At 54.1% G+C, this 27,038-nt stretch overlaps 1 protein-coding gene across 3 annotated transcripts in view; it reads left to right on the forward strand.

Moving 5' to 3' along the window:
• The window catches only part of PLXND1 (plexin D1), a 59,038-nt gene that overhangs the window by 28,616 nt on the left and 3,384 nt on the right, over positions 1 to 27,038 (forward strand). The window contains exons 9-33 of one of the 3 annotated variants that reach the window (XM_036073607.2): positions 1,454 to 1,555; positions 4,101 to 4,208; positions 4,423 to 4,516; positions 5,507 to 5,661; positions 6,504 to 6,655; positions 7,502 to 7,601; positions 7,695 to 7,834; positions 8,655 to 8,822; positions 8,906 to 8,996; positions 9,188 to 9,451; positions 9,541 to 9,690; positions 10,529 to 10,643; positions 17,897 to 18,004; positions 18,101 to 18,213; positions 19,103 to 19,207; positions 19,740 to 19,870; positions 20,243 to 20,441; positions 21,494 to 21,640; positions 21,826 to 21,982; positions 22,781 to 22,884; positions 22,968 to 23,031; positions 23,831 to 23,865; positions 24,126 to 24,230; positions 24,743 to 24,906; positions 26,081 to 26,228. In XM_036073607.2, coding sequence (XP_035929500.2) covers positions 1,454 to 1,555; positions 4,101 to 4,208; positions 4,423 to 4,516; positions 5,507 to 5,661; positions 6,504 to 6,655; positions 7,502 to 7,601; positions 7,695 to 7,834; positions 8,655 to 8,822; positions 8,906 to 8,996; positions 9,188 to 9,451; positions 9,541 to 9,690; positions 10,529 to 10,643; positions 17,897 to 18,004; positions 18,101 to 18,213; positions 19,103 to 19,207; positions 19,740 to 19,870; positions 20,243 to 20,441; positions 21,494 to 21,640; positions 21,826 to 21,982; positions 22,781 to 22,884; positions 22,968 to 23,031; positions 23,831 to 23,865; positions 24,126 to 24,230; positions 24,743 to 24,906; positions 26,081 to 26,228 — 3,219 coding nt within the window. The remainder of the gene's footprint in view (positions 1 to 1,453; positions 1,556 to 4,100; positions 4,209 to 4,422; positions 4,517 to 5,506; positions 5,662 to 6,503; positions 6,656 to 7,501; positions 7,602 to 7,694; positions 7,835 to 8,654; positions 8,823 to 8,905; positions 8,997 to 9,187; positions 9,452 to 9,540; positions 9,691 to 10,528; positions 10,644 to 17,896; positions 18,005 to 18,100; positions 18,214 to 19,102; positions 19,208 to 19,739; positions 19,871 to 20,242; positions 20,442 to 21,493; positions 21,641 to 21,825; positions 21,983 to 22,780; positions 22,885 to 22,967; positions 23,032 to 23,830; positions 23,866 to 24,125; positions 24,231 to 24,742; positions 24,907 to 26,080; positions 26,229 to 27,038) is intronic. The other 2 variants (XM_036073609.2, XM_036073608.2) reach the window with 2 other exon arrangements.

Genomic DNA, 27,038 nt, shown 5'->3' on the forward strand with positions numbered 1-27,038 from the left:
GGGTAGACGGGCCGGCCTGGGCAAGGTTTCTGGCCTGGTGGTCAGCACACAATCGGGACAACTCGGAGGCCTCTGGTGCTGCCCATTCCGTCTTGGGCAAACTGCTCTGCTTCTCTGTGCCCCGATTTCCTAGTCTGTAAAATGGGTGTGATGATTGTACGTACCTCACAGGGCTGTTGGGGAGTTGGGATGTGGTGAATTAACACGGTGCAGAGTGCTCAGAACTGTCCAGGAGCACAGTGAGGGCTGTGCGAGCTAGTGACTACCACTGGTGTGGGCCCGGTGATCATTCATTGGCATCCCCTCAAGGTCCAGTGTTATGCTGGGTCCCTGAGGTACCCCTTGAGGAGCTCCCTGTCCGATTAACAGTAAGGAGAAAAGACTCCAGGGAGGCCTCCAAATTCTATCCCCAGAGGCCGTTGCCCTGGTTGCGTGACCTCAAGGTGGACACACAGGGATCATTGTGTTTCCAAATCTGTCCCCAGCCAGACTTGGGCAGAGCAGGAAGCCCTCTGGGCTAGAGGGTGGTCAGGCCTTGGTATGGTGTGACTGCCGCAGGGTCCCCAGTCTCCCTCTCTCTCAGGCTCTCGGAGGTCGGGCTCGGAGTGGGAGGAGGCAGGACATGGCCCACCGGGGCCCTCAGGTCAGAAGAACCTAGTGCAGGGTGGGGGCTCCAGACGTAAAGCTCAGAGAGGTCACTAAGGCGGCAGGGTGGGCATAGCCCTGCCCCCTGGTCTCTGCCCCTCGCCCCAGGCCTCAGGTTCAGGCCTGTTTCTGGCCTGGGGCAGACAATAGGAGTTCAAAGACCAGCTCTGCCCTCTGACCTCAGGTATATCACCACCTGCCCTCCCTCACTCCCTCCCTCACTTCCTTCCTATTTTGAAGTAACCCCCCGCTCCATCAGCCTCAGTGGCTGTACCTCCAACATGGGAATGCTGATGCCCAGGCCAGCCCCGGGACTCTCTGGGGGACTGGCGCCTCTGCCCGGAGGCTGTGACTCTCGCCTGCGGAAGTGGGGAAGGGTGTGGAGCCCGGTGGCACCAAGGTCCTCAGAGCCCGTTTCCCACGGGCCATCCAGAAGTCTGGGGTTTCTTTTTTCTGCATCATTTAATGTGTGTCAGTCTGGAAGCCGAGTCTCAGAGAGTGGGTGCAGCCCCACATTTTATAGCTGGGAAAGATGAGGCCCAGAGATGGGGAAGGGGGCCAGCCCCAGAGCAGCCACGGGGGCACTGGTTCCATCACTGGGCTGCTTATTTCATTGCTCTGTGCCTCAGTTTCCTCATCTGTAAAATGGGGCCAATAAAGCCTCCTGCCCAGAGGCTTGTCTTGAGGGTCAAATGAGATGGTGTGTGGGAGGGGAGGTAGGCTGCAGCTGTAGGCTGGGGTGGCCGTGAGTCCTGTCCCTTCTGAAATTCTCCCGCATCACCCTCACCTCCTTGTGTTTTGACTGCAGAGCCCTCAGGACTGCCCTCAGATTTTGCCCTCACCCCTGGCACCCATGCCCACAGGCAGCTCACAGAGCATCCCAGTGCATCTGGCCAACGCTGCCTTCCAGGTAGGTGGGGGCCGGGCCCAGGCGGGGCAGAAGGCTGGGGAGAATGCCGTCCCGGATGGGGACCCACGCTCTGCGCCCTCCACCCACACTTTGGTTTTGTGTCTCTGAGTTTCCAGGTTCTGTTTGAGAAAGCCCCAGTGTGGTTGCAGGGGGTTGGAGGAAAGAGAAGTGGGTGGTGAGGGCCCAGCCCAAGGGACTGCAGGTTGCTAACAGCTCCTGAGGGAAACTCTGCTCAGGACCCACCGTGTATGGAAATGCTTTGGCCGGGACCCCCAGACTCCCCTCCCCTCCGAAGCTCTCCTGACGGAGCTGGGCTGCAGGCCACGGGTGGACCTGGTCCGTGTCCTGCCCGCCCCGCCCCTAGGCTGAACTGTGATTCTGGACACGCTTCTTCAGTTCATGGCTGACCTGTCTTACCTGAAGGAGGGCCCTGTGCTGCCCCATTCCCCATTGTTCCGATGGGGAAAAGGAGACCCAGAAAGGAGAAGTAGGTGTACATGACGTAGGGCTGGACTTGCACCCTAGCCCTGGACTCCTAAGACAGTGCTCTTCCCTGCAATCTGCCTTTACCTCCCCACCCCCGCATGGGGAGGAGGAGCGGCAGCTCCTTTCTGGGTCCCTCCTGGAAGAGTGTCTTGGGTGGGAAGTGTTGACAAGTACTGGAAGTGTGCCAGCCGTCCCCCTCCCCCCTCCCCAGCTCCTGGGGAGTCACCATCTGTTGCTTCCAAGGGGGAGCGGAGGCCTGTGCTAGCTGTCACACGTGGGGGGCCATGTGCCAGGCACCTGGGGTGTGTCGGGCAGCCTCGTGGCTGGGGCTGGGGCTCTGTGAGCGGCAGGGGCCCGCGCCCTCTGACTGCACCCTGCAGCCGTTGGGACAGAGCCTCCGGAGCATGAAGGTGCCTGGGCTGGATGGATGGAGGTGCTGCTCCCTGGGGCTGCGGGAGCCTGGCAGGGGGAGGCCCAGGCCCTGGGTTTGGGTGCTGGCTGCTGCTTCCCGGGGGACATGTGTCTGCCCTCAGTGTGCCTGAGCGATCCCGGCCCTCCTGGCCCTGGGCCTGCTTCTAGAACACGAAGGGCGGGTGGCGGGGGGTGGGGCGCGGGCATAGCCCCCTGCCTGGCTCTGCAGCAGCCCTGTTTGCTGGGCCTAACCCCCTGGGGAGCCCCAAGATAGCTTGGGCCTGCTGTCCCGAGTGGCTGAGGCCTGAGCCTCGGAGACTCAAGAGGACAGACCCCCTCCTGGCTCAGCATGGGCAAATGAGCCCAACAGCCACCTTCCTGTGTTAGCTTCAGAGGGAAGGGGGAGACAGGGCAGGCCAGGGGGGGAGGGGGGTGCTGACCTGTGTTCTCCTCAGGGTGTCACATCTGCTAACAACAGGGACATAAACAGGAAGTCCTGCCACGAGGCTGGCCTAACACACGTGGAACCTGAATTTGTTCAGTCAGCGAATATTTATTGATACCGTTCCCCAGAGGCCTGTGCTGGGCAAGATGAGGCTGGGGAGTCGGGTCCTGTTTATTTAGTCAACAAACATGTATCGAGCACCTCCTGCATACTACCAGCCAGCATATATTAGTTACCCACAGTGTGCAACCTGCTAAAGATACATGATCTCCCGTTTCCCCAGCAACCCTACAGAGTAGGGAAGCCTGTTTCTACTGCTCAGTTGAGGAGACCAAGGCTCAGAGAGGAGAGCCACTAGCACAGGGTTGCACAGCTAGGAAGTAGCAGAGCTTGGGATTCAAACCGGTGGAACCTGAGCTCGTTCACTGCCACCCACTGCCCTTGGAGGTGTCACAGGGGCTGAGACCCAACCCCAACCCTTCCCAGGGGGTGGGGAGACCAGTGTAAACAAGGCCTGGGCAGGGGGATAAGGGTGGTCCTTAACGTACAGGGTGGGGGCAGGCTTTAGGAACTTTCCAGAGCCCCTAACATGCACCCAACCCCCTGCTAAATGAGTGAATGATCAAATGAGGGGTGCCCACCTGATTTAAGGGGAGGGTCTGGGAAGTCTTTGGAACATGCGGCATTTGAACTGGATTCTGAAGGCTGTGTTGAGTTTTGCTGGGTGATTAAAGTGGAGACAAGTTGTTTGGGTAGGAGGAATGGATGGGGCAAAGGCCCAGGGGCAGGGCAGCCCGTGCCATGTCAAAGAATGTCCTGCTATGGCTTGGGCGTCAGTCTATGGGACAGAGGTGGGGGGTTGTAAGGTTCAAAGAACAGGTGGAGTCTCACTGGGATGAACCTTGAATGCCAGACATGCTAAAGAGTCGGGACTTTATGAGCTGAATAAACAACCATTGGTTTAGGCCACTGGGGGATGTTGGTGAGGCTTTTAGTGGCACGGAGAGCACAAGGCCAAAGTTCTAGGTGTTCCTGTACTCTTCATCTCCCTCAAACATTGGACATGAAGGCCAGGAAGGGCATTTGGGAGGGGGGGTAGGGGCCTGGAAGTAGGAAGCACTCAGCCCACTCCTCAGGGCAGTAGGCCATGATGTGCTGCTGATGGAGCTAGAGGGTAATGAGTGCTGATCCGACTTTCCTTAGTGCCCCCATGTCTCCCAGGGTGCAGCCCTAGAATGTAGCTTTGGGCCAGAGGAGATCTTTGAAGCCATATGGGTGAATGAATCCACCGTACACTGCAACCAAGTGGTGGTGAGTGCTGTGGCTCCAGTGGGGGGTGGGGGGGGGGGACAGCCTGCCCAAGTCCAGATGCTGTACTCCTTCCTTCCCACCTTATTCCCTTCCTCCTTCTGATCCCCCGATCCTCAACAGCCCTGCCCTCTCCTCTCTCCAGGACATCCATCCCCTCCCCCAGCAGAGACCTAGACACCACCCATGCCTCCCATGCTTTCTTGTCCTTTTGCAGCTGCACACGACCCAGAAGAGCCAGGTGTTTCCACTCAGCCTCCAACTAAAGGGGCAGCCAGCCCGATTCTTGGACAGCCCTGACCCCATGACAGGTGGGGGCCCCCATCTGCCCCATATGGCCACAGGGGACTCAGCCTTAATGGGTAGGGCTCTACCTTGGGAGACTCAGCCAGTGCTCACTACACAGTCACAGATGTCCCATCGTGTTGTTCCCTAACACGCAGGTTCTCAGATCCGAGCCTTGCCATTCTGTACTTGGTCACTTGCTTGGTACTTATTTATTCACTGAGCAGCTACTCTGGGGCAGACTTCTCTATGTGAACGGCTGTGCAGCGGCAGGCCCTTGCTTAGCCTTCCCCCTCTGAGCCTCATCCTCCCCAGGTGACATGAGGCACAGGCCCTTTCCTGGAAGGCTTGATGAGGATTTGCTGAGATGATGCACACAAATCTTACAGCTGTGTCTGGGATGTAGTTAGCACCCCCAAATGGTAGCTGGTGTCCTTACTGTTCCTGCATGTATTGAATCAATCCCCCAAGAGCCTGTCCATGGGGAGCCTCGGATACCCTGGTGGACATGGGGGCCCCCCACATCCCCACCATGAAGGCCCCAGAGAGACCACAGAACCAGCCTGCATACCCAGGGCCCTGAAGAACCCTCCCTGCACTCCCTTTGGGCCACTCCGAGGGTCTGAGGCCCTGGTGCCCGCAGAGCCCACATTGCTCAGTGGTTCCCCAGCATCCCGGAGCCGCAGTGGGGAGTAAACAGACCCACTCAGGCCTGGGTGTGAATCCTGGCCTGGCACTCACAGGCTGTGGGACCTTGGGCAAGTCGTTCCTCCCCTCTGAGCCTCAGTCTCTTACCTGTCCAATGGGGTTAGTAAAGCGCGCCCCCTGATTGAATCATGGTGAGGACGGATGATTTTAATGAGGCTGTCACTGTGCTGTGCTGAGCGCAGGCCCTGGAGGGCTTGGGGAACCAGGACTCACCTCCTGGGGGGGATGCCACCGCGAGAGGGAGGGTGCTGAGGGTACCTCGGTCGTGGGGGGGCTGCTGACTCATGCTGCCTCCATCTCTCTCCCAGTGGAGGTCTATAACTGTGCCATGGGCAGCCCCGACTGTTCTCAGTGCCTGGGTCGGGAGGACCTGGGACACCTGTGCGTGTGGAGTGACGGCTGCCGCCTGCGGGGGCCCCTGCAGCCCCTGCCTGGCACCTGCCCCGCCCCCGAGATCCGTGCGGTAAGCACCCCCACCACGGAGGCCCGTCATACCCACGTGCCTACCTGTGCAACACACACAGCAGCCCGCACGGGCCCTCAGACCCGTGGCCCCTGTGCTTCACATGACGGAGCGTGTGCGTGCAGGGTGACCACCTGAGCACCTGCCGGGGGCCAGGCCCCCTCCGCGCCGGACACACAGCCGTGAACACAACACATAGCACCCTCAACACGGAGCTAATGAGGTCGTGGGGGAGGAGGGTGGGCAGTAATAAGTACGGAAATAAATAATTTACATATAGAAGATAAGTGCTACAGAGAAAAACAGAGTAAAGGGGGGAGGCTGGAGTGGGAGAAATGCTGGGGCTCGGGGCTAGTTTTTATAGTGAGGTCAGGGAAACCTTGCTGATAGGGTGGTAACAGGTTGGCAGTAATCACCAAGCCTCAGATTTAAGGAAGAAAGTCCTAGGGAGGGATTGTCGTTAGCTTAGCCTGGGTGACGTGCCCCTCCCTGGCCCAGTTAGCTCTGGCCGGGATGCAGGATCATGTGGTCAGACGTGGCTACTGGGAGCGGACCTCATTGTCCCCAGGAGACCCCACCCACCCAAGTTTCATTGATTTTGTGCGTGCACACTCACATCCCCACACCCATGTGGGCTCAGTAACCCACATGCACACCCTCACTGGCAGCCCCAGGGACCCGTCAAGTGAGCAGTGGCCCAACCCTCTCAGAGCCAGAACCTTCTCCTGAGTAGCAGGTGGACGTGGTCCTGCCTCCTCCTGGGTGTGTGCAGTAGTGGGGCGGGGGGGGAAGCTGCTGAAGTCCCAGCCTCAGAACTTCATTCATCCTCTGTCACCTGGCAGATCGAGCCCCTGAGTGGCCCCTTGGACGGCGGGACCTTGCTGACCATCCGAGGCAGGAACCTAGGCCGGCGGCTTAGCGACGTGGCCCATGGCGTGTGGATTGGCAGCGTGGCCTGTGAGCCCCTGGCTGACAGATACACGGTGTCAGAGCAGTGAGTAGTGGGCAGGGCCCGGGGTGGTTCTGAATGACCTCTAGCGACCCGCCCCCAACAGTGCCAGCCACAGTTCTGCCCTCTCCCCTCGGCCATCCCACCCTCCTCGGCAGCCTGCTGCTCCCCAGAAATGGCCCACTGCCGGGTCTTCTGGACCTTGTCAAGCCATTCCCCCCTTCCCTGTGCATCCTGCCCTTTTCTGCTGTGGCCACTCGTCTTTACCCTTCAAGTTCCCATTTCAGTGTCTCCTGCTCCGGGAAGCCCTCCCATGTGCCCCTAGACCACTGCACTTCCACAGAAGCCTTGCGCTGATAAAAAATAAAACAACAAAAACCTTGCGGTTAACAAAGCATGGGGCTGCCTGTGTGGTACAAGGGTCTGGGCCTACAGCTGTGGGGCCTGGCCCAGAGAGGCTCTAGAGAAGCAGGGAGTGAGCTGGATTTCCTTCTGGGCGGGCTGTAAGGCAAGCTTGCAGAAAGGCCATCAGTCTACCCCCTGGGCCAACGTTCTCATGGTTGGAGAACGTTCAGGTCCTAAGAGACGGTCTTATCCAGCCCCTTTTTCATATAGTTGCAGAACTGTGGGAAAGTCCTGGGGAAGAGCCTGGCATCAGGGTGGCAGTTTTCTAACTGATAGGGAATGGTTTCGGTATTTTGAAGTGGGTGACGCTGTTGGGTGTTCTGGCCGCGTGGCCGCCCCAGCTATGAGCGGGCGGGGCAGGTAGCTGAGCGCAGGCGTGGGGAGCTCACACACCCTCAGGGTGTGCTGGGGGGCGTTATTCAAGGGAGAACACCCAGCCCCTGAGCTCCTCGGGCTGCTCCGCTGACCAGAGCTGCCTCCCCCCAGGATTGTGTGTGCCACAGGGCCAGCGCCAGGGGCGTTCTCAGACGTGGTGACGGTGAACGCCTCTAAGGAGGGCAAGTCACGGGAGCGCTTCTCCTATGTGGTAAGGGAGGCCACGCCCACCTTCCTGCCCACCCCACCAGGCCCACACCTGGGGGATAGCCTGAAGCCTGACCACCTGTCTTCCTCCCCACAGCTGCCCCTGGTCCAATTCCTGGAGCCTGACAAGGGCCCCAAGGCCGGGGGCACCAGGATCACAATCCACGGGAGCGACCTCCATGTGGGCTCCGAGCTCCAAGTCCTGGTGAACGACACGGAGCCCTGCACAGAGCTCGTGTAAGCCCCGGGGCCTGGGCCACCCTTCCCAGCCCAGGGCAACTGGACGGCTGGGGGCTAAGGGGTGGAGGGCATCCTTGCACCAGGCATTACTCGGGTCCTCACTGGCTGTGTCCTCTTGGCCAAACCCCTCTCCCTCTCTGAGCCTCCGTTTCCTCATCTGGTAAGAACAGCAGTTACGAGTAGTACTCTGTGCCTGGCATAGAGTAGGTGCTTCATAAGTGACAGCGGCAGTGAAAATGGTGATGGTTGTGCACATTCCGAGATCCTCCGGCTGGCCCAGAGGTGTGTCTGCTGGCAGGGGTGGGGTCCACAACCTCTTGGTGAAATGCCTCTGTCTTTATTATTCACTTACTGTGTACCAGGCCCCAAGGATGGGCATTGCTGTGGAAACCAAGAAGAGCCCAGCACAGTCTCAGCCCTCAGGGGAAAGCAGACACTCCCACGGGAAATAGAAACATCTGAGATTGGGGGGAAAGTCCGTGCTTTCAGAGCCACCCCTCAGCAGGGGTGGCCGTTGAGAGAGGAGCTCTGGGAAGGCTTCCTGGATGATGCGGGATGGGGCAGAAAACTGGGAAGTAGCGGCAGGGTCTGAGAAGGGAGGGTTGAAGGTGGGGAGCACGGCCTGAGCAAAGGTGTGGTGGCGGGAATATGGAAACAACAGGTTTCTGTGCAAGGGGCTAGAAGCCCAGGCTGGGGCCCGTCGAGGAGGCCTGGAAGCCAGGCCAAGTGCACGGGCTTGCGCCCTGGGCGATGGGGCAGGCAGGGGCAACCAGGGGGAGGTGGGGGCCGTGCTCACGATGCCACCGCCCTTCCGCAGGCGCACGGACACCAGCATCGCGTGCACGGTGCCTGAGGGCGCCCTGCCGGCCCCCGTGTCTGTGTGCGTGCGCTTTGAGCGCCGGGGCTGTGTGCGCGGCAACCTCACCTTCCAGTACATGCAGAACCCGGTCATCACGGCCATCAGTCCCCGCCGCAGCCCCGTCAGGTGAGACCCCGCACCCTGCCCCCCAGGCTGAGCTGGCTCTCCGGGGCTGCGGGTGGCCTGACGTGGCTTGCCGTCTCCTGCAGTGGCGGCAGGACCATCACGGTGGCTGGCGAGCGTTTCCACATGGTGCAGAATGTGTCCATGGCCGTGCACCACATCGGCCGGGAGCCCACGGTGAGGGGGCAAGGGGCCAAGGCGGGTGGGGAGCAGCCCGTGGCCCTGATTGACCAAGCCTCACTCTGCTGCATCTCCCCTATCTCTGCCTCTCTCTCTCTCTCTGTCTCCTGAAACCTCAATCATCTCTTCCCCATTTCTCCATGTCTGTCTGCCCGTCCCTAACCTTGGCCCTGGCCCTCCCCTACCAGCTCTGCAAGGTTCTCAACTCCACCCTCATCACCTGCCCATCCCCGGGGGCTCTGAGCAATGCATCGGCACCGGTGGACTTCTTCATCAACGGGCGGGCCTACGCTGACGAGGTAGCGGTGGCCGAGGAGCTGCTGGACCCCGAGGAGGCGCGGCGGGGCGGCAGGTTCCGCCTGGACTACCTCCCTGACCCACAGTTCTCCACGGCCAAGAGGGAGAAGTGGATCAAGCACCACCCCGGGGAGCCGCTCACCCTGGTCATCCATGTGAGTGCCAGCAGGTGCCGGGGCGGGGGCGTGAGTGGGGCCGGGCTCTGCCATGGACCTCCGTGAGCACCCCCACTCTGCTCCCGCAGAAGGAGCAGGACAGCCTGGGGCTCCAGAGCCATGAGTACCGGATCAAGATAGGCCAAGTGGCTTGTGACATCCAGATTGTCTCGGATAGAGTCATCCACTGCTCGGTCAACGAGTCCCTGGGCACAGCCGAGGGGCAGTTGCCCATCACGGTGAGTGAACGGGGCGCCCCAGGTGGAGGCGGCCCTGGCCGCCAGCCCTGCCCCATCTGCTTGAGTGTCTACCCCTTCCCCGCATGTCAGAGCTAAGCATTTTGGTGCTCAGTGGATGAGGCAAGGGGAGCAAAGCAGAGCTTTACATCCCCACTTGACAGATGAGGCCCAAGAACTTAGTGACCTGCTTCAGGTCAGTGATTGGCCCGGATAGGCCTGATGGGGCTGGACTTTCAGAGGCCATAAGAAGTTGCCCCTGGTCCACTTGATGCTCCCCCCAGAGGCTGGGCTGCCAGTTACCATGCAGAGTCACAGAGAGGAGGGAAACCGGGGGAGGGCAGAGAGGGCCCAGAAGTGGGACCTTTTCTATGCTGTACCTGCTTGCATGCCTCCTGGGGTGGGGAGCTCCCTCCCTCCCAGGCAGCTCATGCTGCCCAGGACGGCTCTGACCGGGAAAACTCCCTTTCACCCACACCCCGGTCCCAGTTGTGCCCTCTGAATCCTCAGACTCTGCCTGCTCCCCGGCTCCTTGAACAGCCCTCCAGGTGCTTGGCGACAGCAGCTAGGCCCTCTGGCTCCTCCACGGCTCCTCCCAGGCTGTAATAGTAAACAGCACCCCCTGTACTGAGTGTCCCCTCTCGGGCCGGCCTTGCCCAGCATCCTCTCATTTAGCCCTCACGGCATCCCCAGGAGGTGGGCATGGTTATCTGTGTTATGGACATGGCATCTGAGGTTCAAAGAGGTTAGGGGGCTTGCCCAGGACCCCACAGCCAGTGAGGAGAGGAGCCAATGCACAAGGCCAGGGAAGCTACAGCTCCCTCTACCCACCTCCACACAGATCCAGGTAGGGAACTTCAACCAGACCATCGCCACGCTGCAGCTGGGGGGCAGTGAGACGGCCATCATTGTGTCCATCGTCATCTGCAGTGTCCTGCTTCTGCTCTCTGTGGTTGGTAAGGAGCCCTTCCCTCCTGACGCCTGGGAGGGTGGCCCTGCCCCGCCTTGTCCCAGCCCCTCTGCACAGCGGCAGATAGGAGAAAAGGCACGATGGGCTGGGGACACAAGCTTGAGCAAAGGCCTGGTGGTGGGTCACTCACTGACAGCTGTGCCCTGGCTCCGGCTCACGTGGGCGGAGGGGGATAGAGGCTGGGGGGCGCACCGAGTCTGGGCTGTGGGCCCTGGGTGCTTGGCAGAGGAACTTGGAACCTTGTCCTCTAGGTAATAAGGAGCTACTGAGGGCACTTAAAAGAGGGTTGTTCAGGGAAGATTAACCTACATATTTGGTAGGCTACCCCACTCTTAAAATAGTGGTTATGAAAGTGATACAGTTGATTCTTGAATAACGTGGGGGTTAGGGGCGCTGACCCCCGCACAGTCAGAAGTCCACAGATAAGTTTTGATTCCCCCAAAACTTAAGTACTGATAACTAAACACTCAACACATATTTTATATGTTATATGTATTACATACTGCATTCTTACAATAAAGTAAGCTAGAGAAAAGAAAGTGTCATCAAAGAAATCATAAGGAAGAGGGGCACCTGGGTGGCTCAGTCATTAAGCGTCTGCCTTCAGCTCAAGTCATGGTCTCAGGGTCCTGGGATCGAGCCCCGCATCGGGCTCCCTGCTCAGTGGGGAGCCTGCTTCTCCCTCTGCCTGCCGCTCTTCCCCCCTGCTCCTGCACATGCGCTCTCTCTCCCTCTCTCAAATAAATAAAATAATCTTAAAAAAAAAAAAAGAAAATCAGAAGGAAGAAAAAATACATTTACGGTTCTTACTGTATTTATTTTTTAAAAATCTGCATCCAAATGGACCCACACAGTTTAAACCCAGTTGTTCAAAGGTCGGCTGCATGTGTGTGTGTGTGTGTGTGTGTGAGATTTCCCCATTCCCCACCCCAGAAAGGGATTATGATGTAATATTGCTGTGTAATCTTTTTTTAAAATATATTTTTATTGGGCGCCTGGGTGGCTCAGTCGTTAAGCGTCTGCCTTCGGCTCAGGTCATGATCCCAGGGTCCTGGGATCGAGTCCCACATCGGGCTCCCTGCTCGGCAGGAAGCCTGCTTCTCCCTCTCCCACTCCCCCTGCTTGTGTTCCTGCTCTCGCTGTGTCTCTCTCTGTCAAATAAATAAATAAAATCTTTAAAAAATAATAATAAATATATTTTTATTTTATTTTATTATGTTAGTCACCATACATTACAACATTAGTTTTTGATGTAGTGTTCCACGATTCATTGTTTGTGTATAATACCCAGTGCTCCATGCAGAACATGCCCTCCTTAATACCCATCACCAGGCTAACCCATCCCCTCACCCCCCTCCCCTCTAGAACCCTCAGTTTGTTTCTGAGAGTCCATAGTCTCTCATGGTTCGTGTCCCCCTCCGATTTCCCTCCCTTCATTTTTCCCTTCCTTCTTATGTCCTCCATGCTATTCCTTATGTTCCACAAATAAGTGAAACCATATGATAATTGACTTTCTCTGCTTGACTTATTTCACTTAGCGTGATCTCCTCCAGTCCCATCCATGTTGATGTAAAAGTTGGGTATTCATCCTTTCTGATGGCTGAGTAATATTCCATTGTATATATGGACCACATCGTCTTTATCCATTCATCTGTTGAAGGGCATCTCGGCTCTTTCCACAGTTTGGCTATTGCGGACATTGCTGCTATGAACACTGGGATGCATATGGCCCTTCTTTTCACTACATCTGTGTCTTTGGGGTAAATACCCAGTAGTGCAATTGCTGGGTCATAGGGTAGCTCTATTTTTAATTTTTTGAGGAACCTCCACACTGTTTTCCAAAGTGGCTGTACCAATTTGCATTCCCACTGACAGTGTAAGAGGGTTCCCCTGCTGTGTAATCTTTTAAATGTTTCATAATTTTTTGATCTTTTAAATGTTTCACAAGTTAACACCTGGTCATTGTGGAAATAATTGAAACTGATAAAAAAACAGAAAGAGAACAAAAATCACCCATAATTCTCTCAACCAGGGAAAGTCACTGTTTACCCCTATTTTTGTATTGAATTATAATTGACATACAGTATTATATTAGTTTCAGGTGCACAACATAGTGATTCAATATTTTTATACAGTTACCTTCTGTCACCTTACAAAGATATTGCAATGTTATTGACTATATTCCCTATGTTGTACATTAGGTCCCCGAGGCTTATTTATTTTATAAGTGGAAGTTTATACCTCTTAATTCCCTTTACCTATTTCATCCAATCCCCCACAGCCCCCCTCTGTCAACCACCAGATTGTTCTCTGTATCTATGAGTCTGTTTCTGTTTTGTTTTTTTAGATTTCACATGTAAGTGAAATCACATAGCATTTGTCTTTCTGTCTGACTTCATAGCATAATACCCTCTAGGTCCTTCCATGTTGTCACAAATGGCCAGATTTCATTCTTTTTCAAGGCTGAGTAACATTTCATTGTATCTATACACCGCATCTTCTTTATCCATTCATCTATCCGTGGACACTTGGGTTGCTTACATGTCTTGGCTATTATAAATAATGCTGCAGTGAACATATAGATGCATGTATCTTTTTAAATTAGTTATTTCATTTTCTTCAATTAAGTACCCAGAAGTGGAATTGCTGGGTCCTAGGACAGTTGCGTTTTTAATCTTTGAGGAACCTCCATACTGTTTTCCACAGTATGATGGCTACATTGATTTACGTGCCCACCAACAGTTTACCAGGGTTCCTTTTTCTCCACAGCCTCAGCAACACTTGTTATTTCTTGTCATTTTGATACCAGCCATTCTGACAGGTGTGAAGTGATATCCCATTGTGGTTGTGATTTGCATTTCCCTGATGATTAGTGATGATGAGCATCTTTTCATGTGTCTGTTGTCCATCTGCCTGTCTTCTTTGGAAAAATGTCTATTTAGGTCCTCTGCCCATTTGTTAATCAGATTGATTGTTTTTTAGTTGTATGAGTCTATATATTTTGGATATCAACGTTTTATTGGATATATTGTTTGCCAGTATTGTCTTCCATTTATTTAGTAGGTTGCCTTTTTGTTTCGTGGATGGTTTCCTTTGCCATCCAAAAGCTTTTTAGTTTGATGTACTCCATTTGTTTATTTTTGCTTCTGCTGCCCTTGCCTGAGGAGACAGATCCAAAAAAAATACTGCTAAGACCGATGTCCAAAAGCTTACTGCCTATGTTTTCTTCTAAAAGTTTTATGGTTTCAAGCCTCCCATTTAAGTCTTTAATTCATTTTGACTTTATTTTTGTATATGGTGTAAGAAAGTGGTCTAATTTCATTCTTTTGCATGTGGCTGTCCAGATTTCCCAACAAATTTATTGAAGAAACTGTCTTTTCCCCCTTGTGTATTCTTGCTTCCTTTGTTGAAGATTAATTGGCCATGTAAGTATGAGTTTATTTATAGACTCTATTCTGGTCCATTGATCTCTGTGCCTGGTTTTATGCCAGTACCATACTGTTTTGATTTTAATAGCTTTGTGATATAGTTTGAAATCTGGGACCATGATACCTCCTGCTTTGTTCTTCTTTCTCAAGATTGCTTTGGCTATTTGGGGTCTTTTGTGGTTCCATTTACATTTTAGGATTACTTATTCTAGTTCTGTGAAAAATGCCACTGGTATTTTGATAGAGATTGCATTGAATCTATAGATTGCTTTGGGTGCTCACTTCGGCAGCACATATATATAGATTGCTTTGGGCAGTATGGGCATTTTAACAATAATTCTTCTAATGTAGGAGCAGGGTATAACTTCCCATTTTTTTGTTTCATCTTCAATTTTTCTCATCAATGTCTTTTAGTTTTCAGAGTACACGTTTTTTACCTCCTTGATTAAATTTATTCCTAGGTATTTTATTCTTTTTGATGCAATTGTAAATGATATTGTTTTATGTCTCTTTCTGAATAGTTCTTTATTAGTGTATAGAAACAGTAGATTTCTGTGTATTAATATTGTACCCTGCGACTTGACTGAATTTGTTTAGTAGTTGTAATAGTTTTTTGGTGGAGTCTTTAGGGTTTTCTGCATATATTATATCACCTGCAAACAGTGACAGTTTTACTTCTTCTTTTCCAATTTGGATGCCTTTTATTTCTTTTTCTTGCCTAATTGCTGTGGCTACGACTTCTAAATGCTATGTTGATCAAGATTGGTGAGAATGGGCATCCTTCCTGATCTTAGAGGAAACACTTTCAGTTTTACATCATTGAGTTTGATATTAGCTGTGATCCATCCTATATGGCCTTTATTGTGTTGAGGTACATTCCCTCTATATACCTACTTTGTTGAGAGTTTTTATCATAGATAGATATTGAATTTTGTCAAATTCTTTTTCTGCATCTATTTAGATGATCATATGATTTTTAGCCTTCAATTTTATGTTAATGTGGTGTATCACGTTGTGTGATTTGTGGATGTCAAACCATCCTTTTGTCCCTGCAATGAATCCTACTTGGTCATGGTGTATGATCCTTCTAATGTATTGTTGAATTTGGTTTGGTAATATTTTTTTGCAGATTTTTGCACCTTTGTTCATCAGTGATATTTTTCTCTTTTTTTTTTTGTAGTGTCTCTGCCTGGTTTTAGTATGAGAGTAATGCTGGCTTCATAAATGAGTTTGGAAATGTTCCTTCCTCTTTAATTTTTGGGGTTATGTCAAGAGGATAGGTATTAACTCTTCTTTCTTTATTTTTTTTTAAGATTTTATTTATTTATTTGACAGAGAGAGAGACACACAGCGAGAGAGGGAACACAAGCAGGGGGAGAGGGAGAGGGAGAGGGAGAAGCAGGCTTCCCGCTGAGCAGGGAGCCTGATGTGGGGCTCGATCCCAGGACCCTGGGACCATGACCTGAGCCGAAGGCAGTTGCTTAACGACTGAGCCACCCAGGCGCCCCTTAACTCTTCTTTAAATGTTTGATAGAATTCACCAGTGAAGCCATTTGGACCTGGACTTTTGTTTTAGGGGACTTTTTTGATTACTGATTTAATTTCATTACTAGCAGTCAGTGTATTCAGATTTCCTATTTCATGATTCAGTCTTAGAAGATTGTATATTTCTAGGAATTTGCCCATTTATTCCAAATTGTCTAATTTGTTGGTATATGACTGTATAGTATTCTTGTCTTTTGTATTTCTGTGGTATCGGTTATAATTTCTCTATTTTCATTTCTGATTTAATTTAGTCCTCTTTTTTGTCTTGATGAATCTGGATAAAGGTTTGTCAATTTTGTTTCTTTTCAAAGAACCAGCTCTTGGTTTTGTTGATCTTTTCTATTACTTTTTAGTGTATTTCATTTATTTCCGCTCTGATCTTTATTTCCTTCCTTCTCCTAACTTTGAGTTTTGTTCTTCTTTTTCTACTTCCTTTAAAGTTAGATCATTTGAGACTTTTCTTGTTTCCTGAGGTATCACTGTGAACTTCCCTCTTAGAATGGTTTTTGCTGTGTCCCAAAGATTTTGGACTGTGGTTTTTTTTTTTTTCATTTGTCTCAATGTATTTTTTTATTTCCTCTTTGACTTCTGCATTTACCCATTGGTTGTTCAGTAGCATGTTGTTTAGTCTCTACATGTTTGTGCCTTTTCCCATTTTCTTCTTGTAATTAATTTCTAGTTTCATACTGTTGTGGTCAGAAAAAATGTTTGATATTACTTCATTTTCTTAAATTTATTGAGGCTTGTTTTGTGGCCTAATGTGTGACGTATCCTGGAGAATGTTCCATGTGCACTTGAAAAGAATGTGTATTTTGCTGGTTTTGGATGGAATGTTCTGTATGTATCTGTTAAGTTCATCTGGTCCAATGTGTCATTTAAGGATGATGTTTCCATATTGATTTTCTGTCTGGGTGATCTATCCATTGATGTAAGTGGGGTGTTAAAGTCCCCTACTCTTATTGTGTTGCTGTCTATTTCTCCCTTTAGGCCTGTTAATATTTGCCTTGTATGTTTAGGTATGTTCAGTGCATTGATCTTTACAAATGTTATAATTCTCTTATCAGATTGACCCCTTTATCATTATGTAGTGTCCTTCTTTGTCTTTTATTACAGTCTTTATTTTAAAGTCTATTTTGTCTGATGTAAGTATTGCTACCCCAGCTTTTTTTTCATTTCCATTTATATGAAACATGTTTTTCCACCCTTACTTTCAGTCTGTGCGTGTCCTTAGATATGAAGTGAGTCTCTTGTAGGCAGCCTATAGATGGGTTTTTTGTTTTTTTTTTTTTAATCCACTCATCCACCCTATGTCTTTTGATGGGAGAAATCAGTCCATTTATATTTAAAGTAATTATTGATAGGTGTGTACTTACTGTCTTTTCATTAATTGTTTTCTGGCTGTTTTAGTAGTTTCTCTCTGTTCCTTTCTTCTTCTCTCTCTTCCCTGTGGTTTGATAGTTTTCTTTAGTGGTATGTTTAGATTTTTTTTTTCTTTTGTGTATTTTATATGTTTTTTCTTTGTGGTTACCGTGAGGTTCACATATAATATCTTATGTATATAATAGTCTCTTTTAAGCTGATAGTAAGTTAATTTTGAACACATTCCAGAGCTTTATCTTTTTACTCCCCCATTTTATATATATATAAATAAAATATATATATATATTTTAAGATTTATTTATTTATTTTAGAGAAAGAGAGCAGGAAAGGCAGAGGGAGAGAGAGGATCTCAAGCAGACTCCTCAATGAGCACGGAGCCCGATATGGGGCTCAATCTCACGACCCTGAGATCATGACCTGAGCCGAAACCAAGAGTTGGACGCTTAAACCAAGACCCAAGCACATCCCCCCAGGATTTTATATTTTTGATGATCACATTTTACATGTTGATTTTATGTATCTTAACTAATTATCATATTTTAATTAATTTTACTACCTTTGTCTTACCCTTTATACTTGCTTTATAAGTATTTGACCCACTATCTTTATTTTATAATGTTTACCGCTATTTTAAAACACACGTACTTCTTTTTATAAGAATGGGACGTCAGGATTATTTTCCTGGGTGTTCCCCAACCCTTTCCCCGGTAGGAGGGGACGACTGCAGGCTGAGGGCACCCGTCCGCCTTCCACACCCCGCCCAGAGGAGGTGGAGAGGAAGCCAGCAGGACCTGTCCCTCCAGGCCCGGGCCCTGTGCACTGCACGTGTCAACCAGTGTTTTCCGAAGGGCTTTCCAGGCCTGACCTGTCTCTCTGCTGCCCGCAGCCCTGTTCGTCTTCTGCACTAAGAGCCGCCGTGCGGAGCGCTACTGGCAGAAGACTCTGCTGCAGATGGAGGAGATGGAATCTCAGATCCGAGAGGAAATCCGGAAAGGTAGTGGGGTGCGGCCCAGGCGGGGCTGTGGACCTTGGCTTTGCCGACTGGGCAATGGGTTCCAGAGCTACTCCCAGCTCCCTGCCAATCCACCAGGCTTTGCCGAGCTGCAGACGGACATGACTGATCTGACCAAGGAGCTGAACCGCAGCCAGGGCATCCCCTTCCTGGAGTATAAGCACTTTGTGACCCGCACCTTCTTCCCTAAGGTCAGCCCGCACCCTTGCCAGCCACCTCAGGGGCTCCTCGATCTCTTTCTGAGCCATGCCAACCTAGAGGGCATTTTTAAGCAGATGGGAAAACGTGGTGCCACGTGGTCCCCTTGAGCAGTGCATAACCTTCATGCACGCTCACAGCAGCCTTGCCCACCTGCCCTCACCTGCCAAGGGAGGGGGCCCAGTTTTTCCCCTCACTTTTCTTCTCTACTCGTCTGATGTTTGATTGTCCATACGGAAGCCAGCTACTAGCCCCACTCTCCTCCTGGGGTGTAGGGCCTGCCTGTCCTTTCACTGAGGGGGCGAGCAGGGGTGGCCCAGGCTCCCCTAGGCCCCCGGTGCCCCACCTACCTCTCTCAGCACTGGGTCCCTTCCCAGCCAGGCTTTTGGTCTCTACATTCCCTTCTCCTGCCCTCTGGACTCTGCCTCAAGCCTCCCACCCCTCTTTGTGTTCCAGGGGCTACCTCCTTGTCCCCGCCTTCCCTGCCTGGCCAGAGCATTTATGCTGGTGGCCAGTGACCTGCCTCTTGCCCTCTCCACACTGCTCACCATGCAGCTGCCCTAACAAGGCCATACCGTGGTCCTTGCTGGCCTCTCTGCTCTTTCTCCCACTCCGTGCTCAGCTTCTTTTGCTTCCTCTTAAGCCTCATGCCCTCTTGCATTGCACACCTTGCATCATGAGGTTCTGCTCCTTCCTTTTCCCCCACGAAGCCCCTTGGGCCAGCCCTCCCTGCTTCTCTGGATTCCTAAGGCCCCTGGGCATGGCCTGTTGCCCCTTCTTCCTTTACAAGGTAACCCTTTGCATTTGTTGAGCGGCCCTTGCATGCCAGTCAGGGGAGACTGCAGCCCTGCTGAGATGCTGGGGGGTGGTCTACCCCTACAGTGCTCCTCCCTCTATGAAGAACGTTATGTACTGCCCTCCCAGACCCTCAATGCCCAGGGCAGCTCCACGGTGCAGGAGACCCACCCACTGCTGGGAGAGTGGAAGGTGAGTACCCCATGCACGTGCGTGCATATACACACAGGGCTGCCTCAGAGGCACCCCACCCCTCTCTGGGCCTCACTTTCCTGTTCATCTGATCCATTGATACTAATCACGGGGAGTTGGGAGGAGTCAGTCACTGGAAGACACTGAGTCCTCCATCCCAGGAGGCATTCAAGGTATAACACCATTCAGGGTGTTAGAAGTGCTGACCCCAAGCCAGGTGGCGAGCGGAGAGGATTGGGCCTTTCTGGACATCCCACTCCACTGCTGCCTAGAGAATGGAAAGCAAGAGGGTCCTAGGCACGGGGACTCTGGGTTACCTCCAGGTACCCTTGACCTTCTCTGAGCCCCCCTTTTCAACTCAACTGAGCCATTATTCCCAATCATGGGGAGGTAAGAGACATCTGTCATGAAAAGGTGGTGAGCTTCCCATTCCAGGAGGCATTCAAAGAGCCATTCAGGGCATTATAAGTGCTGGCTCCGAGGCCAGGCAGAGGCGCCAGACCCCTGTGGACAGCACCGATTGCTTCCGCAGATCCCGGAGAGCTGCCGGCCCAACATGGAAGAGGGGATCAGCCTGTTCTCCTCGTTGCTCAACAACAAGCACTTCCTCATTGTCTTCGTGCATGCGCTGGAGCAGCAGAAAGACTTTGCAGTGCGTGACAGGTCAGGCTGCGAGGCTCTGGGAGAGGGACAGGGGCCCGCTGGAGGCCACACAGCCTGTCCTGGCTTGGCTTGGCCAGACCCAAGCCCGGGACAGTTTGCAAATCGCCTTGCCTGCTGGGCAGTAGGCATCCACCCAGGACCGGGCCCTCACATGCCTCCCTTTCCTGGGCCTGGCTGCCCAAGATAGGAGCCCACAGGCACGGTGGTTGCTGTGGCCGTTAGAGAAGGTGGCCCTTTCTCCGGGTGGGTGTGAGCTGCGTTCACCCACACAGACATACCTGGGGCCGCCAGGTCCATGAGGCAGCGCCGGAGCCCCACACCACACACGCTGCGGATCCCGGGCCCGGTGCTGATGCCCCGCGCCCCCCGCAGGTGCAGCCTGGCCTCCCTGCTGACCATCGCGCTCCACGGCAAGCTGGAGTACTACACGGGCATCATGAAGGAGCTGCTGGTGGACCTCATCGACGCCTCGGCCGCCAAGAACCCAAAGCTCATGCTGCGGCGCACGGAGTCCGTGGTTGAGAAGATGCTCACCAACTGGATGTCCATCTGCATGTACAGCTGTCTGCGGGTGAGGCGGGGCCGAGCCCGCCCCCTGCCAAGCCTTCCCTAGGGCGAGCGTCATGTATCTGACTTGGTTTCCTCCTCATGCCAGCTCCGTCCGGAGGGGTCCTCAGGCCCTTTGTGCAGATGAGGAAAGGGGCTCAGGGAGCAGGGACAGGCCTCTAAGGTCCATTATACAGCTCAGGGGAGGCCTGGCTTCCCGCAAGGGCTCAAAGCACTCTCCAGGGGCTTTGTTCCAGATAGTTTTCTTATTCATCAACCCCCCCTCCCCTTGTGTGCCTTTGGGCCCGGCTCTGGGTTCAGATGATAAATCAGGCCCAGTCCTAGCCCTTAAGACTCCCCCGGGCTTAGAGGAGACAGATGCAGAAATAACAATTAAAATACAGAGCAATAAAGGCCACAGAGTGGCGCTCAAGCGCTGAGGCCTTGGACCCGGCTGGAGGGTTCAAGGTGGCTTCCTGGAGGAGGCCCTAAGCTCAGGTCTGAGGGCTTAGTAGGAGGGCAGGGGTATGAGGCCCAGCCTGGCCCAAGATGCTCTCCACTCACCAACCTGGGAATTGAGACCACATCCTGTGTTCTGGTTCCACCTAAACTCACCCCGGGCGGCTTAGCAGAGTCACGGACTTTGGAGCCAGCTGATCCGGGGTTCAAGTCTAGCTCTGCTATTTCCCCCCCTGGGTGACCCTGGGCAGGTTGATTGTCCTCTCTGAGCCTCAGCAGTGAGGATGATATCCCATACCGGGAAGAGTTGCTGGGATGACCAAATGAATGTGCCTGCCCACAGCCAGTGGTTTTCTGCCTCAGAGTCCACGGAGACCCTGAGGGTGGGGGACAGGAGGCGGGGGGAGATGGGGAGAATGGCACTAGGATCCCAAAGTGGGGGTGTTACCCAGGCAGCATGGAGGTGTTGGTACAGGGGGGTGGGGAAAGCGTTCCAGATGGAGGCCACAGCATGGCCAAAGGCTTGGGGGCTGGAATACGGAGGGTGGGCAGCGAGGCAGTGGGGGCTGGGCTAGGCAGGCTGGGCCTCAGCCCCTGACAGCCCCGTGCCCACCCCAGGAAACAGTTGGGGAGCCATTCTTCCTGCTCCTGTGTGCCATCAAGCAGCAGATCAACAAGGGCTCCATTGATGCCATCACAGGCAAGGCCCGCTACACGCTCAACGAGGAGTGGCTACTGCGGGAGAACATTGAGGCCAAGCCCCGGGTGAGTCGGGCGGCTGGGCGGCCAGGTGGGAACCATCTCCCAGGCTGGCTGGGAGGGGGATCCTCATGCTCGGAGCACCCTGACCCTGATCATGACCCAGCCGCCCTGGGCAGGTTGTTGCCCTGCCTGGGGCCCAGGGTAGTAATGGGAGGAGCTTGCTGACCGTCTCCTCCTCTCTCGTGCAGAACCTGAATGTGTCCTTCCAGGGCTGCGGCATGGACTCGCTGAGTGTGCGGGCCATGGATACGGACACGCTGACACAGGTGAAAGAGAAGATTCTGGAAGCCTTCTGCAAGAATGTGCCCTACTCTCAGTGGCCACGTGCGGAGGACGTTGACCTCGGTGGGCAGGGGTGGGGTGCCGGGCCTCAGCATTGGGCTACTCCAGTGGGAACTGTCCCCCGCCTTGGTTGCATACTCCTTTCACTCAGGAAATGTACATTGATTGTGTCCCTGGGGACATGGAGATGATTAGATAAGGTGCCCATCACAAAGGAGCTCCTATTCTGGCAGGGAGATGGGTACTGCAGTGTGAGCAAGCTGCAGACAACAGCAAAAAGTATTCAGGAAAAGCTTGCTCAAGGAGGGGCAATTGGAATGGGTTTTGAAGGATGCATAGGAGTTCTGGTTGGGCCAAAAAGCTGCCATTTGTTCTATGATCACAGGCCCTGTTCCAAGCACGAGGTTGTGATAATAAATGGGCACAGTGACTGTTCAGAGCAGGGAGCTCACTGGTTCTGGCCTGCAGGAGCTGGGATAGGCTATGAGATGAGGTTGGGTAGGCACTGAGTCACCCAGAGCCTGGAAGGGCAGAGTCAGTACCTAGGGATCACATACTTTCCATGACTCTCACTGTCCTTTTCACAGATGGTACCTTTTCTTATTTCATCAGCAATAGTAAAGAACAACCTCAAGGATGAGGACACTGCCAGACCTCCTGCTCTGTGCCCACCACCACCCTCTCCTCTGGATCTTTTTTCTCCTCCTCATTTTACTCATGGAAAAATACAGGCTCAGAGAGAGGCACAGCTTGCCCTAGGTTCCACAGAGAGAGCCAGAGGTCTCTCCCTGTGTGGTCCAGGCTGGTGCTGCCCCCTCCAGCCAGCTCCCTGTCCCTGACACCCTGTTCCCTGCCCCTCAGAGTGGTTCGCCTCGAGCACGCAGAGCTATATCCTCCGGGACCTGGATGACACCTCAGTGGTGGAAGATGGCCGCAAGAAGCTCAACACACTGGCCCACTACAAGGTGGGGTCCCCAGCCCTACCCATCCCCCACTTGAATCCTCCCTAACCTCTGACCTCTGACCTTGGCCTCTCCCCTCCTGTCAGATCCCTGAAGGTGCCTCCCTGGCCATGAGCCTCACAGACAAGAAGGACAACACACTGGGCCGAGGTAGCACCGGTGGACAAGGGGAGGGGGTCAGGCCAGGCTTTGGCCCCTTCTGAGCAGCCCTAATAGGGAAACTGAGGCTTTAAGAGGCAGGGCTGGGCTGGGCTATGGTCTCCTTGGTTGGGGCAAGGGCCAGGCCAGGCCCCTCTGCCCCAGTACTGCTTGGGCAGGGCCTGCCGCCAGGCCTCCTCGGGCTGGGATCCTGCGGGCAGCCAGAGAGAGGCCCCAGGAGGGCGGGATGTGGTTTCAAGAGGTCTGGGAAGCTGCCAGGCTGGAGGGGGAGACTGGCATGGCCACCTGGGCTTTGGGCTGGGTCCCTGCCTCAATCCCACCCCTCATCCGCACCCTCAGGCTCCCAGGCCTAGCTGCCCAGCTGCCAGGCATGGGGTCCTAGGCTCCTTTGGTCAGAGGGTCCCCTGCTAAGGTCAGGAGCAGGATCTTGGGTCTCTCCCTGCCGTTTACGAGGTCTGGGCTGGCAGGAGCTCTGGGCTGGGCAATGGAGGGGGTGAGGGCAGCCATCTTGTCCCCCTGTGGGGATCTCCCCCATGTCCCTCTGTTTCTCCTTGTGTACATCTCTCTCTCGTGGCCTTTTTCTCTCGGTCTCATTTTCTATGTGTCTCTCTGGATCTGTCTCTCCCCTCTTCCTCTGTTTGCATTTTTCTGTCTCTCTCACTCTCACTTTCTCCAGGTATTGCTTTGGATCTCTCGCTCTCTGCCGCTCTCCACTTTTCTGTCTCCATTTCGGTTTCTCTCTCTCCCCCCTCCTCTCTCTTGTTTATTTATTGTGTTTTCCCTCTCACAGTGAAAGACTTGGACACAGAGAAGTATTTCCATCTGGTAAGTGCCCGGCCTCTGGCCCTGGGGGTGCCCGCCCTCGCTGGGTGTGGACTTGGCTTCCTGCCACCCTGGGGCTCTGGGGAGAGTACTCCCAGGCTCTGGGAAAGGCCAGGGATTGGGGAGCAGGGAGGGGTCCCTCCTCCTTATGTGCCACGAAGTGTCCATGGAGCCAGGTACCTGTGGGTCGCAGGATAGGACCTCCCACAGGACAGCCCAGGATGGTGCCGGGCGCTGGACTGACCGCTGCCCCGGCCTCCCAGGTGTTGCCCACGGACGAGCTGGCAGAGCCCAAGAAGTCCCACCGGCAGAGCCACCGCAAGAAGGTGCTACCAGAGATCTACCTGACTCGCCTCCTGTCCACCAAGGTGGGCCTGGCCTCTTCTCCCCATCAGCTGCGCCCATGCCAGGGTGTTGGGGGGAGCTCTTCTTCTGTGGGGCTGGATGAGCTCCCCATGCAAGAGGCTCAGGGCTTCGCGTTGCTCCTGAGGAGGGGTTTGCTCACAGCCGTGAAAGGTGCCTGAGAGACAACTTCTGTATTAGCCAACGTGATAGGGCAGCAGAGGCCCAGAGGGGTCAGTGCTGTCCCTGAGGTCACACAGCTCAGGTGGCAGAGTCATCACCCCGGCCCTCCCAGTTCCCCGACTCTGTGCCTCAGTGTCTGGATCAGTCCTTACAGTACCCCTGGGAGGAGGATTCCACTAACCCATTTCACAGACAAGAAAACCAGGGCCCGGAGAGGTTAGGTGACCAGCCTGATGGTACATGGCTTTCCCATTCACCAGCCCAAGCACTTTGGGCTCCCTGGGGCTACCAGAGGTGCCCACTCACCCTCCCCAAGTGGTCCTGGGCTGACGGCAGCCACCCCACTCCTCTGCAGGGCACGCTGCAGAAGTTTCTGGATGACCTGTTCAAGGCCATCCTGAGCATCCGTGAGGACAAACCCCCACTGGCTGTCAAGTACTTCTTTGACTTCCTGGAGGAGCAGGCTGAGAAGAGGGGGATCTCCGATCCTGACACTCTGCACATCTGGAAGACCAACAGGTTGGTGGGCCAAGGGTGTGTGGGCAGGCAGGGAGGGATGCGTAGCTTCATTGTTCCCGTGTGGGCGGCACTCGTGCAGGGGTTCAGAGCCTGGTCTCTCAGCCCACCTGCCCAGATTCAGTCCCTGTTTTGCCACTTCCTAGCTGTGTGACCGTGGGTAAGTGACTTCACCTCACTCTGCTTTAGTCTTCCCAGCTGTAAAACCAGGGGGATAAAAAGGAATCCACCTTAATTGTAAGAATTACCCAAAAGCAAGCATGATAGAACTTTTGCCGTTAGCATCATCTCTCTCCTCCACTCCTCTTGGGTGGGTACCATCAGTTCCATTTTATAGATGAGAACAATGAGGCTCACAGAGAAGTGTCTGCCCAAGGTCAGGCGGCCCTCGCAGGGGTAGAACCAAGCTGAAACCCACGTGATCTGATTCCCATACCCAGTCCGTAGCCTTCCTTTAAGGCATGTCTTTCTTAGCTTTCTGGGTCACAGAACCCCACAACTTGTTGAGAACTTCAGCCTGAACCTCAGGAAATGTGACACAGCCTAGAAGTTTCTGTGCCATTGCAGGGGCTTCTCAGAGCTCTGGTGGCGGGGAGTTGTCCATGTCCTTCAGGCTGCTGAGTCACTGCGTGGCCCTGGGGTGGGGGTATTACCAATCCTCTCTGGCCTCCTGAGGCCAAGGCCAAGAATCCAGACCCCGCCCTCCCCCAGCCCTTTCTCGCTGCTCCGCGGCCCTGGCTAATGGTGGACTTCCTGCTGCTGGGCAAGGGCTGGAGGGAGGAGCTGTGTGCTGCCAGGCAGGGCGGGGTTGGGGGGGTTCTTCTAATGAGAACCAGGACCGGGCTTGAGGCTCCCCTGTGAGAACAGCAGGCTCTGTGGGGGCTGGGGGCAGGCGTGAAGATAGACGGGCCCTGCAATGCCTGCCCCGAGGCATGCAGCAATCTCAGCTCTTGGCCCCTCTGCGGCCCCACCCGGCAGGGATGGCCGTCCACCCCCTTTGTGGATGAGCACACTGAGGTTCTGTCTTGGGGGGAAGCCTCTCTGGCCTGGAGGGGTAAAGCCAGCCTGGCCTCGGCACCTGGCTGCCTCCCTCCTGCAGCCCCCCTCAGTGACCCCTCCCTTTGCTGCCCGACCCTCTGGGTGGGCTCACGGTGCCTCCATTACCCCCATCCCACAGCCTTCCTCTCCGGTTCTGGGTGAACATCCTGAAAAACCCCCAGTTTGTCTTCGACATCGACAAGACGGACCACATCGACGCCTGCCTCTCTGTCATTGCTCAGGCTTTCATTGATGCCTGCTCCATCTCGGACCTGCAGCTGGGCAAGGTCTGCCGCTCTGGGGCCGGCTGCGCAGGGGCTGGGCGGGAAGAGGGGGCCCGTGGCTCTTTCTGGGAGGGGACCCCAAGGAGCTCCGGTTTGGGGGGCATGGGATGAACGGGGACCTTCCAACTGGGGCATCTAGATGCCCAGAACCTGGCCCCAGTGGTCAGAAACTCTGCACCCGCCTCAGTTGTGCTCAGCACCACCTTCCAACATTTCGGCCCTAGAGCCAGGCCCCGGGAAGCCAGTAGCGAGGTGGGAAACCGGCGTGGTCAGGTGCGACGTCATGAGAGTCAGCCAGGCTCCCAGCAGCAGGCCTGCTGGTCAAGAGCCCTCCAAGTGGGCACTGAGTGAAGGAGTGGGCAGGGGGGGAGCAGGCGACCGAGACCTCTGAGCTGCACACAGGAGGGACATCCCTGAGACCTGTCTGCGGGGAGAGGACCTGGCTGGCTTTAGAGCCGGGAAGAGGAGGGAGAACGGCCTTCTAGGCAGAGGGAAGTACCTGGCCAGGGGCAGGGAGGCATGAGAGCGCGGATGCTGCGAACATTAGTGAGATGGTCTAATGAGATCCGGCCGTGCAGGATGGCGGGTGCCCGGCCCTGCCGTCAGCCCCAGACTTTCAGAGGCCACGAGAGAGAGAATGCCATCACTTCTCACATACGGCCTCCGCAGGCAGGATGCCTGTGACAAAGTCCTGCGAGCGTACTTGGCATGTTTTGCTTTTGGGTGTTGGAAACATACAATGGGAAATGTTCCACTGAGCCAGCGATCAGGCTTCCAGCAACCTTTGCCACCAAGACCCACAACCCTAAGCAA

This window comes from Halichoerus grypus, chromosome 1, assembly GCF_964656455.1.
Source record: "Halichoerus grypus chromosome 1, mHalGry1.hap1.1, whole genome shotgun sequence".
NCBI classification, from domain to species: Eukaryota; Metazoa; Chordata; class Mammalia; order Carnivora; family Phocidae; genus Halichoerus; species Halichoerus grypus.